Source organism: Peromyscus californicus, unplaced genomic scaffold (assembly GCF_007827085.1).
Source record: "Peromyscus californicus insignis strain IS unplaced genomic scaffold, ASM782708v3 Scaffold_14__1_contigs__length_90479793_seg_2, whole genome shotgun sequence".
In the NCBI taxonomy this organism is placed as follows: Eukaryota; Metazoa; Chordata; class Mammalia; order Rodentia; family Cricetidae; genus Peromyscus; species Peromyscus californicus.
The window spans coordinates 26,938,028-26,959,398 of NW_026294436.1; the positions used below are offsets into that span (position 1 = coordinate 26,938,028).

The following is a 21,371-nucleotide window of genomic DNA, read 5'->3' on the forward strand; positions in this document are numbered from 1 at the left end:
GACTGGGGAACTTACACAGAGGAAATTCATTTTCTCACAGTTGTTGAAGCCAGAAGGCCCAGATCCATGTTCAGTCTCCTTGATTGCCTTTTGCTAGCTCCTCAGATGGTGTCTCCTCAATGAGCCCACACCTCTGCTGTCTTTTGTGTGCCCACGTTTCACCTTCTTTTAAGAACACATGTCAAAATGGCTGAGGGGTCCACACTGGATCAGGCCCTCCGAATGGGTGAGACAGTTGATTGGCTTGATCTGTTTGGGAGGCATCCAGGCAGTGGGACCAGATCTTGTGCTCATTGCATGAGTTGGCTGTTTGAAACCTGGGGCCTATGCAGGATTATTTGACTCGGCCTGGGAGGAGGGGACTAGACCTACCTGGACTGAGTCTACCAGGTTGACCTCAGTCTGTGGGGAAGGCTTTGCCCTGGAGGAGATGGGAATGGGGGGGGGGGGCATTGGGGGGAAGGTGAGGGGGACGGGAGGGGGGAGAACAAGGGAATCCGTGACCGATATGTAGAACTGAATTGTATTGCAAAATAAATTAAAATAAATTCAAAAAAAAAAAAAAAGATTCACTCTAACAGTCCCAGTTTAGTGAAAACACCTCCCCAAAGGCTTTATCACCAAATGCAGCCATGTCCTGAGCTACTAGGAATCAAGCTTGGACATTCAGATTGAAGGGAAGTTTTGGCTTATAACATGATCAGAAGGAATGTGTGCAGTGGGTTCTGTTGAATCTTATCCACAAACTGTTCTTGTTTCCAGTGTGTGTGTGTGTGTGTGCAGTTCTGAAAAGTTAAGGAACATGATATTTTCTGCTTGTGCCCAGTGGTCCTTTATTCATTTCATTCATAACATAAAGAAGACAAAAGTATCCAGGTGAGGTGGTGCACACCTGCAATCTCATGCTTGGAAGGCATAGGCAGGATATCAAGAACTCAAAGCAACACTCAGTATTATTGGGAATGTTACATGTAACCTGGGCTGCAAAAGGCTCTGTTTCAAAACAAACAAAAGCATCAGTAACCAGAAGTTCCAGAGAACTCTGAATGAAGAAAAGGTTAATGGTGTGTGCTTTAAACATGCTGTAACTTTTCTTCTATATAGACTGATGTGTACTGAAGTTTGCATAGAATGTCATTTTACTTTGTGTATCTGGTCCACATGGTTGCTTGGGGCGGGGGGCGTTCCTAAGTACACTAATAAAGAGGAAACTGGAGGCCTTCTATGGAACACATTTTGAGAAGTCTATACAGAGAGTTGGCCTTGCAATCCTCTGCTTGGGGGGCATCTAATAGCATAGCATTCATCACCAAATGAGATTGAAACATTTCCATTTTAAATCTTTAAGGCTTTCTATGCATGAGTCTTGGTTTATTTTTACCTCCTAATCTCCCATGGTTCTCTTGTGTATAGCACTTTCTCCAAATAACATATCCTAAATATACTTTGTGGTTTCCGCCTTCTGTATCCTTTTTAAATGTGGTTCCCTCTGCCATAAATTCACTGTTTCTGCCTTCCTGGATGATTTTGTTATATCAAAGGTTCTTTCTTCTTATGAATATTTTTAAATCTCCCAATTTAATATGATTTATCCTTATTATAAACTTGCAATGAATTTTGTTATATTGACCAATATATATGTATTATGCCCTTTGTGCATAGGTACTTATGTTCCTGCCTCCTTGATTATAAAATAATTCAAAGTAAAGATTATATGTTACACATTTATATTTCTAGAAAAAATTAAAACATAGATGCTCAATAAACATTAATTGAATGAATAAAGTAAAGGATGTGCTAAATAATGATCATTCAAACTCTATGATTCCAAGTGTTTTATGAACTTCATGTATTCAATTTTTCTCCTTCACGAAATTTTGTTGAAAATGACAAAGAAATGATTAATCACAAGTTTTCATGTAGAAAGTTGTAAAAGGGGTGAGAGGGTTTTTTTTGTTTTTTGTTTTTTGGGGTTTTTTTTTTTTTTTAGTTTCTGAAAGATTAGAAGTAAGCAATGTCATGATTTTGAGGAAAGGACCAACCAGAATATTTTTAGAAAGTGATACAATAGGATAAACTTGCCCCCTGAGGCTCTGGTATTGAAGATTCCTAGAAAATAAAAACAATAAAATGATCCTCGAGGCAGAATGAAGGGCTGATCAGTCCTCTACTTCACTGCTTCACCACTCAGCCATTACTTTGCAATTATTCTAGTTAGAATTGTATCACTGAAAAGAATCAGATGGTAAGGTTTTTCTTAATATAGCTGTGTTTTTGGGTGTGCAGATGTGTGTAATCTATCTCTATCTATCTATCTATCTATCTATCTATCTATCTATCTATCTATCCATCTATCTGTCATCTGTCTCTTGATCTGTCTATCATCTATCTATCTCTCTCCTGTGTGTGGGGGGAAGGGAGAGGTCAATGTCTGATGTCTTCCTCTGATCCTCTACATCATTTTATTTTATACTTTATGTCATTTAATTCAAATTTTGTTTTTTATGGAAGAAGTTCGTGAATTTTTATCCCCTAATTAAACACACTCATCTATGAAAAAAATCATACATTTTAAAAAATAATTTATTTAACTTTATTTTGTGCGCATTGGTGTGAAGGTGTGAGATGCCCTGGAACTGGAGCTACAGACAGTTGTGAACTGCCATGTGGGTGCTGGGGATTGAACTCAGGTCCTTGGGAAGAGCAGTCAGTGCTCTTAACCGCTGAGCCATTTCTCTTATTCAAAATATCAAAAAATTAAAACATTTTAACAAATTTAATTAATCTTGTAAAAATCTTTTCATATTAATTTCTTTTTACAAGGGTCCAAATAGGCATGGTATAGTTAATATATATCAAATACTCTGAACTTGAATAAACTTTGTGCCATAAAAGTAAGTTTCCCAAATCTGAATCTATAAAGAGAGACTAGGGGGAAAGCATCATAATTACTTAAATATGTTGAACAGACAGCAAATTATGGACTTGAAAACAAGAAAATGTTCTGTAAATTACTCACTATACTTCACTCTAGAGAAAGAATGCTGACTGAGGACAGTCAGGATCCCATGGGGGGGTGGAAATTGATTCTGGACAATGATTCTGGACTCTCCCAAATTTTCATAGATTTCTATTTATGTGCTATGAACATAATACACTTTTCTGTTTTTGTTTTATTTTGATATATGGCTTTTCACTGAATCTGGAGCTCCCTAGGCTAAACTATGAGGCCAATTAACCCCTAGAATCTACCTGTCTCATTTAGCATTGGGTTAACCGTATGATATGGGTCCTGGGCATTCCAAGGAAATCCTCATGCTCTTACAGCAAGCATTCTATCCACAGAGACATTCCACCTCCGCCTAAAATAATTTTTAAAAAACTGTCTGAAGAATATAATTGGAATTAGAGGTTGGCCCTTAACAGTGAGACACTTGGGCGTCTTTAGACCAAATAGAAGTATCCCTTTTGATTCACTGTGAGCTGAGACCTGCCATTTTAAAGATTCTCTCCACAGAGAAATGGATCTCTTTATTTACCCAATTTCCAAAAGTTTTAAAATATACTTTTTTATTTGCTGAATGACACTATATTGGAGGTAGTCCTATCAGTACGTCCATTTAGGGCAGTGACCTCTATTTCAATGGGGATGATATAGGTAAATAGGCTGGTCTTGGTGTTTTTTACATTAGCAGTTAAAATTTTAAAAATCATGATAAATAGCAATTAAAATGAAAGCCATATACATGATATATATATATATATCATTAGATCAAATATATATTAGAAATAAAGAGTATTGTTATAAATGAAACAAAGTTTATTAAAACGTTTTTAATGTTACAAAAATAGAGATATTTAAGTAATAATGAAGAAAATACTAAGGAATTATATAGCCATATGAATGGTTGTTCAAATATATGAAATGCTGTGGATAGTGTTCGTTGATATAGTTTTTAATTTTTGGGTCATTTATTGATAGCTTGAGGGTCCAGCCTCCAGCTACCACCAGGGTATACAAAAAATCCATGAAGGCTGTGAGGGCTTAGGAAAAATTCTTATCTATCTAAAGGCTAGACTTCTTTCTATCTGGGGGAAAAACAAGGAAATACACATGCTTTCTAATGGCAAATTTTTCTTTTATTTCATCGTAAAAAAATCTCTTTCTCTGAAAAATCTCTCTGTTTCCACATAAGTACATTCCACATTGTTGCATTCTCCATACATTCTCCACACAGCCACATACCTCTTTTGCACAGTTACATCACTTATCTATACAGCTTTCTTTTCCTTGACATCTCTTTCTTACATGTCTCCACATCTCTCTTCTATACACATTTCTTTTCTCTACTCTGCTACATTCCTTCACATGTTATTCATCATTTATTCACTCTTCCTTCATTCATTCACTCTCACATTACTTCTGCACACTCATCTCCTTTTGAGCACATACACACACCTCACTCTCACACTCCCTCCCTCCCTCATTCTCTCTATTCTAAGTCTTTGGTTCCAATTCTCTCTAGTTCCAGTTCTCTTTAGTTCCAATTCTCTCTGTCCATTCATCTATATTCCTTACTCAGCACACACACACACACACACACACACAAACACACACACACACACACACACACACACACACACACACACACACACTCACTACACTCTCACAGTTAAAGTCTGGACAATTATATGTTATATTTTCAGGGTCCAACCCATTCTCATTACACATAAGTCACACAGTTTTTCTTAGGCTAGGAAGGTCATGCTGACCGGCCAGTGAATCACACTTGGCCATCCGGGTAGCTCTAAGTTGGTGACAGTTCCCAGACAGAAAATAAACAGTTGGCTGAACCTTGAGCCTGGGAGTATGTGTAGTCAATAGGGGGTTATGTCTCAATCTATGCAGCCTGACCTTGATTTAGCAATAGATACCTGGGAACTGTGTGTTTTCTGCAGGGGCAGCTTAGTCTATTTTGAATTTGTTTTGAAATCTAAAACTAGCTGTCTTTGTGACTGAGAATACTGTTGCTTCTCCTGTGTCTGTTATGAAAAATATTCTAGTATTATTAGAATTATACAGCTTAAGCAGAAATCATCTTCCTGACCATCAACAGCAGTATGTGTGCCGAAAGATGTAAAACACACTACCAATTGGCTGTGGACAGCACCCACAGCTGTTCTTTTTAGGGAGGTAAATGGTGGCTGAGAATACTGTTGCTTCTCCTGTGTCTGTTATGAAAAATATTCTAGTATTATTAGAATTATACAGCTTAAGCAGAAATCATCTTCCTGACCATCAACAGCAGTATGTGTGCCGAAAGATGTAAAACACACTACCAATTGGCTGTGGACAGCACCCACAGCTGTTCTTTTTAGGGAGGTAAATGGTGGCACATGAGAAGGTTACAGACAGAAAAGAACTGGTTTCCACATCCAGTGACCCCACGGACTTTGCCTACTGGGCTCCCCAACATGTAGTTATTCATCTGGTTGGTTGGCCTTTTGAATACTAGTTGTCACTTGCTGTATACTCCCATGGCCTTCTGTAGATAGTAAACAAAATTTCCTGCTGATATAGTCTATATAAGCTGAATTTTATTTTAATTTTTAGAGAGAAAGGGGTCATAAAATATATCTTGAAATTCAAAACAGCTTAAAATGAATATAATTATTATTATCAGGAAGATTAAAAGGAAAAAGATATGGAAAGATAATTAATAAGGGAAGAAGAATTTTTGAAGTTAGAGGTGTTATTGCTAATCTTTTCTGAAATATTTAAAATTATAAAAGCTAGTGTCTTACCTGAGGATTTCAAATCAAGTACAGAGACACAATGCATGAGGATCAGACTTACCAGCACAGAAGATCTACCCATGAGAGATAGTATCATTTAGTACACATTCCACAAAGATAAGATAAAAAAATTAAAGGTAGGAAATTTTAAGGCAGTAGAAAAACTAAAAGTATTTTAAATGACACGGTCTGGTTAAATGCAAATTATAAGTGGTAGAGAATCATCCCCTAATAGAGGGGAGAATATTCTTGATGGAGAAAAATTGTTAAGAAAATATCACATAATCTTTCTCCTATAGGACCTAGACTTAAACACTCATGGGGGTCAATAGTGGAAGGCTAGTTGGAAGAAAGTGAGAGTGGGATAATTGGAAAAGGAAGGAAGTTAAAGAATAGCTATGTCAATAGACACTGAAATTACCTAATTGCCAATTGGGCAAATCCACTAGTATTTCTTAGGTGGCTAAAAAAGGACAAAACATTTTTCTATTTTAAACTGTGTCCTTTGAAAACTCTATAAGCCACTCATTACAGTCTAAACACCAGACTTTGCTTTTCTTTTCATTCACTACTTTTGCTTTGTAGATGAAAGAGTTGCAGAAAACTGTAAAAAGAAGGAACATTAATATTAACAAAATTACATAGTCATTCCTGGAGTATTGTCTTCTGAAATACTTCTTTTCTTTTGTATCTCATAAAGGCAGCCCTCTGATTTGTGGACTGCATGATATAGCACAAACTCCCAACATTGCTAAACTTTTGATGGTGCTGGGAATTAAAGCCAGGGTCTCACTTATTCTAGACAAGCACTCTACCACTGAACCAGCCCTTCCTATGTGAGTTTAGAATGTGCTGTTAATTTCTCCTAATGGACTTATTGGTATCAAGAAATTTTTGGGGAGACTGTTTTGCATACTAAAGAACAAATGACATCAGGAAGAGGCAGCCAAAGCCTTCCCAGTTACAAATTTTTTTAAATTGAAAAAGGAATAAGAAAATTATTAAACTCAAATAGCAACAATAGCAACTTCCTTTATCCCTAAATATCATTTTAATTGCCGTTGGATGTGATTTTCCTGGGGAATTCATTATGATGTTCTAAATTGAAGGTACAGACACAACAGTGGAACATCCATCAATTTGTGCATACAGACAGACAGACAAACAATTCATGAAGCACTGGAACATAAACTGAACTGTTGGAATCTAGTAAAAGCACAACTGTCCTCCAAGACAGCAAAGAGAAAGTACATTTTGAGTGTAATGTGTATTTATTCTGAAGTACAGAGTGAAAATATGAGATATATGAGATGATGTTTATGAGCTGATAGTGCAATTTCACTAGGACAAAATAATTTCTCCACCTGATAGTTCTAAAAGTACATGAAATATTCTACCCCAAAGTCAGGATTTGTTTCTTATTTTACCCAATAATTGACAGGAATTAAGTGAGTGTCTCAAAAAAAAAAAAAAACCACACAAAGTTTAAATACTGTAGGAAAAATGAACCTTAATTTCAGTGAATTTTGGTCAACCTGTCAACTGTTTATGTTTAACTTTTGATCAATTTAATTGTTTGTTGAACTTAATCTGCCCTTTTAATGGCTTTTGTTAAGTTTACTGCTAGTAATGTGCCAGAATTACATTGCATAACCTTTTTCTATTTCCTCAAATTTAATTAATCATATCTCATATACAGTGCATATCATACAGCCATTCAGTCCCATCTAGTGGTAGAAAATCAACTATCATTTTCTATATTGTTTTTGCTACCTTTTCAGTCTTAGAACTCAGATTTCTGTTTTGATGCCAGATAATATAAATAGCTGAAGTCCTGCTAGGAAGTGGAAGTGCAAAGGCACATCCTAGTGTAACGAGCTGTCTGATCTTTTGTTACACTATCCGTGTAGTCCAGTCCTCTGCAAACTAGTGTAATGTAACACTATTCCCGTTCTCCACTCACCTCAGATAGGAAACTGGAGACAGACCACAGGAAGAATGCCACCAAAGGGTTTCATTTGCTTAAAAATAAACTTTGATTGCAGTAACTTATAGGGATGATGGTGAGGGGTTACTTACACAAGCAGAAATGATTCAAATACACCTCACATCACCAAAAGCCCCGAAGTAGGAGTGACAGCTCACAAAAGCTGGCAACATAGAATGTACGGCACAGGTTTCCAAAAGCTCAACAGGCTACAGTGTGTCATTTCTAGGTGCTGTATTGGCTCAAGCTTCTTCCAGGCATCTGTGCTGGTCTCTGTCTTCTATTGGGTAGATAAGCTAATTTCAGAATCTCTGAGCTACCCTTACTGCCTACATATACATCGTGGGACAAGGAGGCACTTGTGACCCTTATCAGTCTCGGGGACTTCCAGAAACTTTTGAATTCTTTACTACCTGATCTCAATGAGATTTTTACAGGATAAAATGTTTCATTTCCCCATAGAACACTTTGTATCTTAACAAGCTTCCCTCTAAGATGAAGGTTTATCTCCAAGGAACTTGCTAGAAAACAACTAGCAAGAATAAATGTGTACCCAAAGATTTAATGGCTGTCTGTGTTGTAATCATAAATGTTTAGGAACCTCATGTATTCCCTTCAGCTCACAAATTGTCATGAAATAATAACATAGGCTGTCAAGTGTCACAATTATTTCTTTGGTCAACAGTGATTAAACTAGGTTTCTGCTTAGTTGTGGTAGTAAAGCTAAGGCTGTAATATCATTTATGTATTTTAACTTTTAAATAAAGAAAAGTTTCATATGAATGCAAATTAATATATTTCAAGTATGTTTGAAGGAAATTATCCGGTAAATTCTTCAAGTAAGTAGCTAGAACTAAGATGATATAAAATCTGAAGATAATTACCTAATTAAGATTGATTTGAACTAGATTTAAATATTTGGTTACTTGTGTAAGACTTTTAAAAATCTACCTTTAATCAATATAATGTTAATAACTATATTTATCTTCTCTATAAGTGAGCACCAATAAACATTTATTTAATTGTTTAAATATGAATTTATATGACCTAAGGCACAATTTTCAGTGACAGGTAAAGCTTATGCTAGTTGCTAAAATAGATTACTACAAAGGGTATCATGTAAAAATTCATTTTTACTGATGTGAAAACAATTTGGCTTCATAATATCAATAATTAGATAACACCAAGTCATGGAACAATCTTTGTGAAGCTTGGTGAACCTGTTATTATGTGTCTTGTGTTTAACTGTATAATTTAGGGTCAGAGCAAACAGCATGCTGGAAAAAATAGATAGATGTTACTATCATTTATTTAAAACAATGAAAAACTAGTATTGTAAAAGAGGTAGATTCCTACTTATGATTACATTCCTAACTTTAAAGGCAATGCTCCATGCACAAAGGTTACTGTTAGTTTTTACTCAGTGTCACAGCATCCACCACACACAGCAAGAAAATCCATAGGTTAAAAGTCAAATTTCACTTTCCACTATTTGTTAATATGGACTAAACAATACGAAGTTGTCAGATGAACGAAGTTTTAGTCTTTTAAAAAATATGAACATATTGAATAATTCAATGCAGTTTTGACATAGGGACAGAAGTTGCTGTCTAATAAGGCTTCAAGATGTTGTATTTGGAGCAGGCAATTCCATTTAACTCTTGATATATCCACATGAGAAGATTTAGTGATGAGAAAAATTTTAAATTAAAACTAAATTAGCTGCTTTTACTGTATTCATATTATCTGTATTGTGTGTGTGTGCTTTCTTAAATTTATAAACACAACATGCTCAGTTCATATGTAAATTTTATGTTGTCTATTATATTGGAGTTGACTATTTAGTATTAGACAATCAATGTGGGTAGGTTTGTTTGTTTGTTTGTTTTGTTTTTCCCCTGGCAGAGACTGTTTCTCCTGTTCTCAGCACTCCTTGGTTGCCTGTAGCTCTTGTCTAAGGCTGAGGCTCTATAAGTTTCTGCCCTTCCATAGTAACATATCTGATGGTGTTATCTTGTTTAGATTGGGCTTAGGCAGGCATGTTTATTAGACTTCATGGGGGCATCTTTTCTGACTTTTCTATCTACCAACAAGATAAAGAGAAACAAGGCATTTTCTATCTAATAGTCACTTCTCCACCAACTTCGACTCCCTACTTTGTACCAAGATAAATCAGCTATCCTCCCTGTAACTCAGACTCCCACTAAAATTTACTTAGCGCCCATTGGTATTGTAAATAAACTTTTACTGAAAAAATAGGAAAAATACATATTGAAAAATAAGTCATGGTTATTGTCTCATTCAAAATGTTTCCAAAGGAAAAAATACAAATAAACCTAACCAAGGAGGTGAAAGACTTATACAATGAAAATTTAAGAATCTGCGAAAAAAATATAAAGACACCAAAAAATGGAAATATATACCATGCTCATGGTTTTCTCAAAATGATATTGGGAAAAGGACCATTCTATCCAAATCTATTTATAGATTCAATGCAATTCCAATCAAAATATCTACATAACTTCTCATTGAAATAGGAAAAAAAATCCTAAAGCTCATATGGAATCACAAAAGACTCAAAAAAGACAAAGCAATACTGAGAAAATGTATAATGCTGGAGGAATTATTATTTCAGACCTCAAGAACATTACAGAGCCAGTCATAAAAACAGCATGGTAGCCAGATGGTGGTAGTACACACCTTTAATTCCAGCACTTGGGAGGCAGAGGCAGGTGGGTCTCTGTGAGTTTGAGGCCAGCCTGGTTTTTAGAGTGAGTTCCAGGACAGCCAGATCTGCACAGAGAAACTCTGTATTAAGAAAAAAAACAAAACAAAACAAAACAAAAAAACAAAAACACCCCAAACAACAACAACAAAAACAAACAACAAAAACAAACAAATTAACAAAATGGTACTAGGGGGAAAAAAAACATATAGACCAGTGGAACAATATTGAAGACCCAAAACATATGCATGTATGGCCATCAAAAAAATATACCAGAGGAAAATCTGTATCTTCAACCAATGAAGAAGAATGATATCAACTCGTATCTATCACCTCTCACAAAAAAAAAAAAAAAAAACCAACAAAAAACACCATAAATTTTAAAAGCAGAATTTACTCTGAGTTAAATGGAGGTCACATCTTGGGAACACAGTAGTGAAGTGACATTATCAGTTCCTTTTTGGGGCTTTTTATTGAGTAATACAATATCACAATTTCTACTGTAGTGTTATGAAAGGAGAAGTAGAATTACTACTACAAAGCTGACTTGAGCAGAAGGTCTATATGGAGGAGCCTTAGCTGGAAAGTGGAGTTTTGTTATGAAAATACTCAGGTTTTAGACAGAGTAAATGATCAGCAGAAATTTAATACTACTTTTGGCTGGAGTGGAGAGGAGGAGGCATGATGCTGTGACCCCTCAAAAGTAATAGTGATCACAATTTTCAACCTCAAAGACTTTTTCACAAGACAATTATAAAAAAAAAATGATTTAGGGCTTTGAAATGTAACTTTTCAATCTTTTAAAATTGATATAGAAGGTTTGTACTTATCTAATGGAGTGCACTATTGCAATTTAATTGTGAATACTCTGTATAATGGTAATTCACATTTCCATTTTTCCCATTATCATTCCCATGCATTGAGAAACTTTGCGTGCTTCTTCATCTTTATTGTAACACAGAGAATGTGTAGGACCAACACTGGAGGCAAAGACGAGTTAGGACTTGTTTAAAAATTTAAACATTGATGGAGAAAATGACGAACCAGTTGTTAGCTCAAAGGAACCATGGGTGGTAGCCATCATTACTTGCTGGGTCTAGCATATAGGCTCTTTTGTCTTTGCTCTTCTTCGAGCTATTCTTAGCACAATGATAAGAGGAGCTTTTGTAAAATGTAAGTGCATACCTTTGCTTTTATTTAAAATCCCCAGTGGCTACCTAGTCATTTCAAGTAAATGTCACATGTGTTGAATGGTAAGTTTCTGCAAGGGCAAGGGCACCCATCTTCATCAGCCCTCTCTACTTCTTCCTTCTCCAACAACTCAAACTAATTGGCTTCTTTGCTCTTGATGGGCATACTAGGCATTCCTGTGTTTAGGGCAAGCACCTGTTGCTATGGCTTTTGCTGTCTTGCCTGCTCTTTTTCCACACAGTCACAGCGAATCTTCTTCGTTCATATTTTCTTTAACCCCTGGTCTCTCAGTATGGAATTCCTGGGTCATCGTACTTACATTAAAATTACCCTCTGAAAACTTAGTCTCCTTTTCACATTATTTTTCTCCACAAAACTTACCATTCAGGCTTATTCTTAGTAGTCCCTAACTACCCTCCCCATTTTGTTAAATTACAGTAACATTGAATCTAAAACCTTTGCACATAATCACTGTTTTGTGAGACTGTATATTGTTATCAGTATTTGATGAAATTTCCACATCTTCTTTCAAACAAACAGCCTGAGTTTCATGAAGAAAAATTTATATCTTTACAATTAGTGAAAAGTAAATGTTCTTGGTTACTTCTTTTAAGGAAGTCATGAAGAGGATTCCTCAGGATGTGATGTTTCTTGAGAGGGGGAATAAGGTTATAAAGTAGCAAGATGAGAAGCACATGATAGAGGAAGATTTTCTGGATAGACTGAATTCCATAGCTTTTGCTCTCTTCCTCAGTTCCATATTATGTTACCATTTCAGCTTCTGAATTAGATTTATGATTCTCCTAAAGGGATTTTAGTTCATTTGCATGACAACTTTCTGACCCTGTGATCATTTTGCATCTCAAATAAACCCTGATGAATTGCCAGCATGTTCTCTAACATTGGTGGACCTTCAGTAGTCTTTGATCTTTGCCAAATACCATTTTGCCAAATTGTTCTTTGATCCATGGATGATTTTATTTTTTGCCAAAAACAAAATTTTTTCCACAAAGAATCATCAGTCTTAATATATTTACTTTCCTTTTTTTCTGTGACAAAATATTTGAGAGATACAGCTTAAAGGTTCAAAAAGACTTGTTTTCACTCATGGGTTCTGAGCAATTTCAGTATGTTCACAGAGCAGCTCATCTGTGCAATGGTAGCATGAAACAGAGGCTTCTAATATATTGGCGGAGTAGTAAGCAGGGATAACCAGACCTGACCTACAGATAGAAATAGCCTCCAAAGGCCACTACCTAATAACACCTTTGCCAGCCAGGCTTCACAACCCTAAGCTTCTACAAACATCAAATGGCTCCCATATGCTGGGGACTAATTGTTTCAAACATGAATCTGAAGGGAACAACTGAGATTCAAACCATGTTTAGGAAGCAGTAGTTAGAAGTAACACATGCAATCAATAGGCTAATGTGTCTCTTCCAAATTATTTCTAAAAAGATACTTTAACATTAAGAAATACATATTTTTTAACTGTGACTGCAGTACATTGGCAAATACGTTGAAAGTAAGCATAAAATTTGGAAGAAAAGAAGTTGTTACAACCTCCCCCAAAAAAAATCAATCAACATTTTCTGAGTACTTTTATCAGTGTATCAACTTAGTGCCATATTTAGCTTACATCATTCTATCTGATACAATAAAGTTGATGCTGTTTTTCACAGAAAGGATAATTTCAAATAAATAGAAAGTCCAATACCTTACTGAAGTTTGCAGAATTGCGATTCAAATCTGGTAATTAGATTACAGAGCCCAAGATTTTGACACTTTAAGACACTCATGAAGGTATAAAGAAGATGGGACCTCTACCTTTATGTATTTGTTGCTAATTGACACTTTGAAAATGTTGATGAGTTCATTTCTTAAATAATCCCTTCAGTCATACTCTGACTTTAAAATCGTTCCTTGAATACTAATTATTATAAGTTCATCATTTGCTTTTTTCCTTTAAGAATCTATAGAGATTAAATGTAGATATTTCTTTCATTCAATTTGTGCTGATTTTGCTGTTAGAGTTCATAATCTCTAATCTGAAATAGTAAATAAATGTACTGAAGCAAATGGGGAAATCTGCTATGGGACTTTTATGATTTTCATATGAATTGAATTTCCAAAGCCACAGAACTAGGCAGAATATTCTAGAGCTAAAGAAACTACAAATTTTCTTAATGTACATATCTTCTTTTAATAAGTACCTTTAGCATACCTCTTGCATACCATCTTAGTCAATTTTTAATTGTTATTACAAGTTGTCAAAGAGTGAGTAATTTATACACAAGAAAACTTTATTTTTCATATTTCAGGAGTTTAGTCTAAAATTTAGATTCTGGCATATCAGGTCCTTCTGAGTTGTCGATTTCTGACTCTGGGCTGCATTCTTATATAGTAGGAAGAGGAGGCTAGCTTTTCAGAACTGATGGTGGTTCTAAACCACGCTGGTGTTACTCTTATTGCCTACCTACCCCCAACGGCCTTAAGCACAAATGCTACCACATGAATGGAAGCAACACATGCATTTTGAAGGGGAATAAATATCAAATCTATTCCTAGAACCCTTATGGAAAAGTGTGTTTCACAAATATTTGTCCTTTCTTGAGGTATACACAGCTTGGGGGAGCCTCAGTTATAAAATGGACAAAAGTTAACATTATATACTTTTGCAAACTCAAATTAATGTCCTGAGAAACACAATTTTAAACACGAAGTAAATTAGGTATCTGTAAGCGTCAATCTGTGTTGTAAGGTAAATTTAGCTATATGACAAAGACAATGAAACAAATTCTGCACCTTGGACATGGATGCAGCCTTTCCACAAACAGGGAGGAAATCAAATAAATGCCTGAGCTCATGAAGCCATGGCCAGAACAAATACTTCAAACATTGAGTCTTGTCAAATTCCACTTTCTACCAACACACTGTTCATCAAGTTTTCATGTTATATGTGGTGCTGAATTTAATTTAATGTAATGCCATCATTCTGAACTCAGAGCCCCATGAGAGTAACTCCTCTAATTGTGTTGGCTGGTTCTTAGCCTTTGGGATGGGCTGTCTGGCCTCTGCTGTCATTTACCTAAATTCACTGTCTTTTCCTCTGCGTGTATGTGTGTGTGCTTATGTTGCAGAGAAGGGCAACAGTCTCCAGAACAGTGGCAGAAGATGTACGGGAGGTGCTCTGGAAATGAAGTCTATCACATCGTTTTGGAAGAAAGTACATTTTTTGCTGAATATGAAGGGAAGAGTTTTACCTATGCCTCTTTCCATGCACACAAAAAGTATGTTTCTGCTTCCAGTGGAGAATTTCATCAACCAGTCAATCAGACCAGTTTCAAACAGTTTTCCAAAGTGCGGTCCACATTGGTGCTCATGAGTTTCAAGTGTTTTAACTTTTAGCATCGGTTTTATTCTAATTTAACTATAAATTTTGTAGTATCTATAAGTTTAGTTTACCAGGAGGAAAATATGTAAGGAATACTCTACCACATCTGTGATCCTCATAATATCCTAGCCAAATAAGAATTAACAACCTTACAACAATGAATATTGTTACATAAATCAAATTTAAAGTGATGTTTAGTTTTGTTTATATTTATAATAACAAAAACACTTGAAAATAACAGAACAAAAGGAGAAAGAAAAAAAATCACATTTTCCCCCTTTGGTCTTTGGAGTCTGGGTATCATGTATCTTAAGCTAGCTTCAAGCTCACTATGTGGACAAACATAATCTTGGTTACTTATTTTCCGCTTTCACTTCTGAAATAACACATAATTATCTAAAAAATAAATAAACATTAATTTAATTATAGCCCTTCCATTGTCCAAAAGGAATTATACATTCTAGTTTAGCCAGGGGAATTTTTTTCTTCTCCTTTTTTGACAAAATTAATTTCTTAAGGAATAAAAATGTATATCAAAAATTATCACTATAAAAATATTTAAGAGGTATCTCTTTGTGCACTTTATAACAATATATTCCACTTAACTAATACATAATGTATTCAAATTTTATTCTCAATGATTCTACTTATACATACTTTACTACTAAATACATTTTAAATTTGACTGACTTACTCTGTGTGGGTTTAAGATGAATTTTGAAAGTTAGAACATTACTAAAGGAGGGGCTGGAGAGATGGCTCAGCAGTTAAGACCAATGACTGCTCTTCCAGAGAACCCAGGTTCAATTCCAGCACCCACATGGCCACTCACAACTGTCCATAGCTCCAAGATCTGACACCCTCACACAGACATACATGCAGACAAAACGCCAAAGCACATAAAACAAAAATATATAAATGATAAGAAAGAACATTACCAAAGAACAATAAGAAATATTTTAATACAATATTACTCTCAACATTTTTAATTTCTCCTACTGAACATGTGCAACCATTGAAGACTATTTGAAATGTTTCTTTTTAAAGCTGAATGTATGAGATGTGGTTGAAGTCATAGCAAGGGTGATTCAGACTCATCACTTACTTTTCACATGACATTTCATGAAAGTCTCCCTTATGCCAATAGATTATAAATATTTTGAGCAAGGTAAGAAATATTGTTCAGCCAGGTGGTGGTAACACATGCCTTTAATCCCAGAATTGGGAGGCAGAGGCAGGTGAATCTCTGTGAGTTGAGTTCAAGTCTAGCCTGGTCTACAAAGTGAGTTCCAGGACAGCCAGGACTGTTACACAGAGAAACCCTGTCTCAAAAATTAAAAAAAAAAATTAAAAAAAGAAATATTGTTCATAATTTTGACATTAGTGGTTATCTTAAAAATATAAAACACTATTACCACTACTTTATGACCAGCAGTCTAATATTTTACATTGTCCTATACTTTGTCATTCATATATATATATATATATATATATATATATATATATATATATATACATATATATGGCATAATGCTTATGACAGATTAAATTTAATTGATTTTTTCCTTTGAAAATTAGATTATTAAATGTTAGGATCCTCTCAAGCTTCCTAATTCTATTATTTGATGTTCTTATTTTGTTCTGTTTGCTTATAGTAGATCAACTTTCTTACAAATGTAAGCAATTAAAAGAACAAAAAGTTAAATCTTTTCCAAATTGTAATTCTTAAACTCTTATATTCTTCTTTTAAATTAAGGTTTGGTGTCTGCTTGATTGGTGTTAGGAGGGAGGATAATAAAAACATTTTGCTGAATCCAGGTCCTCGATACATTATGAATTCTTCAGACATATGTTTTTATATTAATATTACCAAAGAAGAAAATTCAGCATTTAAGAACCAAGACCAGCAGAGAAAAAGCAATGTGTCAAGGTCATTTTATCATGGACCTTCCAGATTACCTGTCCACAGCATCATTGCCAGCATGGGTCAGTACATACTCGCTGGAATTACCTTTAGTGTTTTGTTTTGTTTTTTAATAGAAATACACATCTCGATTACTAAAGATTCATAGTCAGGTTCAAAACTTGTTTCTGTATATTATAAACCATGTCTGATCACATAATATAGATCAAAATTCTAAACTGTTGATGTAAGAACAATGCAAGATTACCAAAAAAGTATTCAATAATGACTTTCTGTTTCTGATTTTAAGTGCTTGCCTTGTATGTTTTTCTTTTTAATTATCTATACAATAGTTGGTTGGGAGTATTTCCAATGTTTTCTGTTCTTTCAAAACTTACTCACTCCATCTTACTCTCATCATTTATTTTGGCATTTATGACACAAAAAATGAAATAATAAACATCCAGTTAAAATGAAATTCATTAAAGTTTTCCACTAAACCACCTACAAACCTATAAGTGTAAAATCCCTTGTATTAAGGAATATATGCCATTCCCTTTATGTAATTCCATTGTTTTCACTGGCTCAGTAAGCCCTCTTTCTTCTCTTTTTTGGGGTATTTAACTTGAATTGGATTTATCTTTATTATTCTTAACACCATCCCTCCCATAAATCACTGCTATTTCTCCACCCTTCCATACATACCCAATACAATACATACGCATATCCTATTGAGCTTCATGATTTTAATCCCCTGCAAATTCCTCAAAATGGTGGGCTTCAGATGTGGTTTCAAATTGCATGCCCCTTATATCTGTCTTTACCCCAATCTACAGTCATAGAACTGACTTGAATTTCCAGTGGGTTCAATCCATGACTGTGGTTAAGACTGATAACAGAAAGTCACAAAATTGTGCCAGTCACAGGCTGAAATGTGTGGAATAAATGCAGTAAGCATTGTCATTAGTTGTATTGATGTCTAAATGGAAGCAAAGAGCTGAGAGATTGTGAGAAGTGCATAAAATGCTTGCTTTACAAATATGAGAACTTGATTTTGATCTTGAGAATCTACATGAAAAAGCTGAACATGCTAACACAGACTTGTAGTCCCAGTGCTGAAGAGGCAGAGACAAGTAAATCCCCAGGGTCATTGTCCAGGCAGCTCACCCTTATTGTTGAGCTTCACCAAGTGGGTACCCTATCCCCAAAAGCAAGAAAAGAGACTCCCGAGGAACAATAATTTTGAAATCTGGCCTCCACATACATTTATATACTTGTTAGTGCACCCACATATACTGTGTGCCTGTACACATACAAATATGCACACACATTCATACACATGTGTACACACATACACACAAAAAAATTAAAAAGTTAAAAAAGAGGAGAAAATATGATGACAGATAAACCTCAGTTACCTCAAGGAAGTCAGAGATACAGTTCTGGGAAATTTATTGATCTGTAATTTTAAAATCCTGGATTTATTTTTTTCTTTTTACTCATTTGGCTCTTTGCTCTTTGTCTCTAAGGGTGCCCGCCACTCAGATCCCAAATAAATTACACGAAGCTTATTCTTTCTTATGAATGCCCAGGCTTAGCGTGACTTGTTTCTAGCCAGCTTTTCTTAAATTATTCCATCTACCTTCTGCCTCTGGGCTTTTATCTGTATTTCTTCTATATACCTTTCTTTCTTACTCTGTTGCTGACTGTGTAGCTTGATGACTGACCCCTGATGTGCTCCTCTCCTTCTTTTCTTGCTTCCCGATCTCTCTTCCCAGATTTCTCCTATTTACTCTCTCTGCCTGCTAGCCCCGCCTATCCTTTCTCCTGCCTTGCTATTGGTTATTCAGCTCTTTATTAGGCCAATCAGGTGTTTTAGACAGGCAAAGTCACACAGCTTCACAGAGTTAAACAACTGCAACATAAAAGAATACAACACATCTTTGCATCATTAAACAAGTGTTCCACAGCATAAGCAAATGTATCACATCTAAAATAATATTCCACAACAAGACACAAATAGTATTATGTGAAATTTGTGACTATCATCCCAAACTCATACCCTGAAACCCCAGTGTCATAGTATATAACCTTATTGGAGATACGAGTTTTTTTAAGAAATAAATTTAAAATGGGATCATTAGAGTTAATATTATTTTCATGTGACTAGTGAACTGAAGGAAAGATTAAATACATCATAGACACACATACAGGAAACTGATGTGAAAATATGATGGAGATGATGTCAATCATCAACCCAAGAATGACACCTGGAACAGATATATCCCTCAGCATCTTCAGAAAAAAATCACAACAATGTGAAGACCTTTATTCTGAAACTTTATCCTTCAGAACCATGAGAAATTAATCTCTGCCATGGCATCTAGTTTATTCCATGATTTTATGAAAGCTTTAGCCAACTATTAAACATAGCATGAGATTCATCTAGAAACAATTGAATAGAATAAAGTTGATGAATAAATTAAATACAGTAGATCCTATAGTCTGAAAACCTATGATCCAAAAAAATGGATTTTCACAAAAGATAAAGGAAATGGTCAGTGACAAAAATAAAGAGTTTTTCCCACCTCAAAACCACAGGTGACCTCTTTAGAGTAGAGCAGAAGACCTCAGAAAGAACAAAGCATTTTTTAGAGAAAAAGATATTGTAAGAAAGTCTTGTTTTTTTGCAGATCTAACTGCTTTTTCAGATCTCCCTGAAGGATTAAAAACTACTCATGCTCTTTCTGTGGACCCAAACTACTGGCAGATATCAGTATTGGCAGGATAACTGATAATAGACAAAACAGAGCATGCTTCTGTCTATATGTTGCCTGTGGTATGAAAGATAGCAACTAGGTATTTGGAGGTGATGTACAGTCAGATCTATTGGCAAGAAGATTATGAAAATATCCCTTTGAAAGTGAGAAAGTATTTAACACACAATGTTGGAGCAGTTTTCTATGAAGAAAGATATATGTATTATCTTCTAATTGAAACTAAGAGAGAGCGAGAGATCGATGAGTGTATATATATATATATATATATATATATATATATATATATATATATATTTTTTTTGGTTTTTCGAGACAGGGTTTCTCTGTGTAGCTTTGCGCCTTTCCTGGAACTCACTTGATAGCCCAGGCTGGCCTCAAACTCACAGAGATCCGCCTGGCTCTGCCTCCCAAGTGCTGGGATTAAAGGCGTGCGCCACCACCGCCCAGCGAGTGTATATTTTGATGGGGAGGAGTGTCTCAATTTGTTTTTGACACACACAGTCCTGAAAAGAATCCTGAGATGCCATATTTTTTTCTTGTTCTGAAGTACTAGAAGGCTGCATGATCATCTATAGGGGTAAATGTAGTAGATATGCACTCATTTCTACAACTTTAAGATAACAGCATACCAGATAGCTTTCCTTTGCCTCAATAAATCAGTTTTATGAAATGTAAATGACTTAAAAACCAAAACCAAACTGAAACACAGCAAAAATATTTCATTCTTTCTAGAAAACCTACCTCCTTTTCCAACAGAGTTGTCTTAGGTGCTCTCCTCTGGTGTAGTTTTTAGTAACTACCATCATTATCTTTGCACATACACTGAAATGACTCAGTGTTCGACTTCCCATCAGGACTTCACAAGAGACCAAGTCTCTTAAAGGCCTCACTGCCTCTCATATCTCTACACTTGGATCTAAACTCACATCACCTGAAACTACATCCGTAACAAATAATTTTCGTGAGGCAGGGTCTTGTTGGGTAGCTTTGAAACTCACGATGCGGATAAGATTGCCCTTGAACTCACAGATAGCAACATGCATATGCCTCCTGACTGCTGGAGTTAAAGGTGTGTTACTGTGTTTGGCTGACCCCAAATATAAGTTATGATATACATTTATACGTACAAGATTTCTTACCCAGTGAAATGTTTACCTGAAAGAGAACCAAATTGTATTGAGATTCAAGAGAAATTAGTCAGACAGATAGACAGACAGACAGACAAACAAACACACATACACACACACACATAGACACACACACAAAGCCACCCCCTAGCAATGTGATTGCATTACATTCAGCTTCACCACCAAGTAATAATTATGTCGCAGGTAGTAGAAACTTCCTAATGGATTTTCATGTTTCTTTGTTTTAGGTACTGTGGCTATAGACTTGCAAGACACAAGCTGTAGGGCAGCAAGTGGCCCTACCCTAGCTCTTCCTTCAGAAGGAAGCAAAGAATTAAGAAGACCTAGTATTGCTCCTGTTTTAGAGGTTGCAGATTCATCATCAATTCAGACATGTGATCTTCTAAGTGACCAATCAGAAGATGAAACTACACCAGATGAAGAAACTTCTTCAAATTTAGAGTAGGT

At 35.4% G+C, this 21,371-nt stretch overlaps 1 protein-coding gene across 2 annotated transcripts in view; it reads left to right on the plus strand.

Annotated features, from left to right (window-relative positions):
- The window catches only part of Kcnt2 (potassium sodium-activated channel subfamily T member 2), a 353,431-nt gene that overhangs the window by 241,322 nt on the left and 90,738 nt on the right, over positions 1-21,371 (plus strand). Inside the window, exons 14-16 of one of the 2 annotated variants that reach the window (XM_052737110.1) lie at positions 14,840-14,989; positions 16,912-17,079; positions 21,152-21,365. In XM_052737110.1, the coding sequence (XP_052593070.1) occupies positions 14,840-14,989; positions 16,912-17,079; positions 21,152-21,365 (532 nt within the window). Of the gene's footprint in view, positions 1-14,839; positions 14,990-16,849; positions 17,080-21,151; positions 21,366-21,371 lie in introns of both variants that reach the window. The other variant, XM_052737109.1, reaches the window with a different exon arrangement.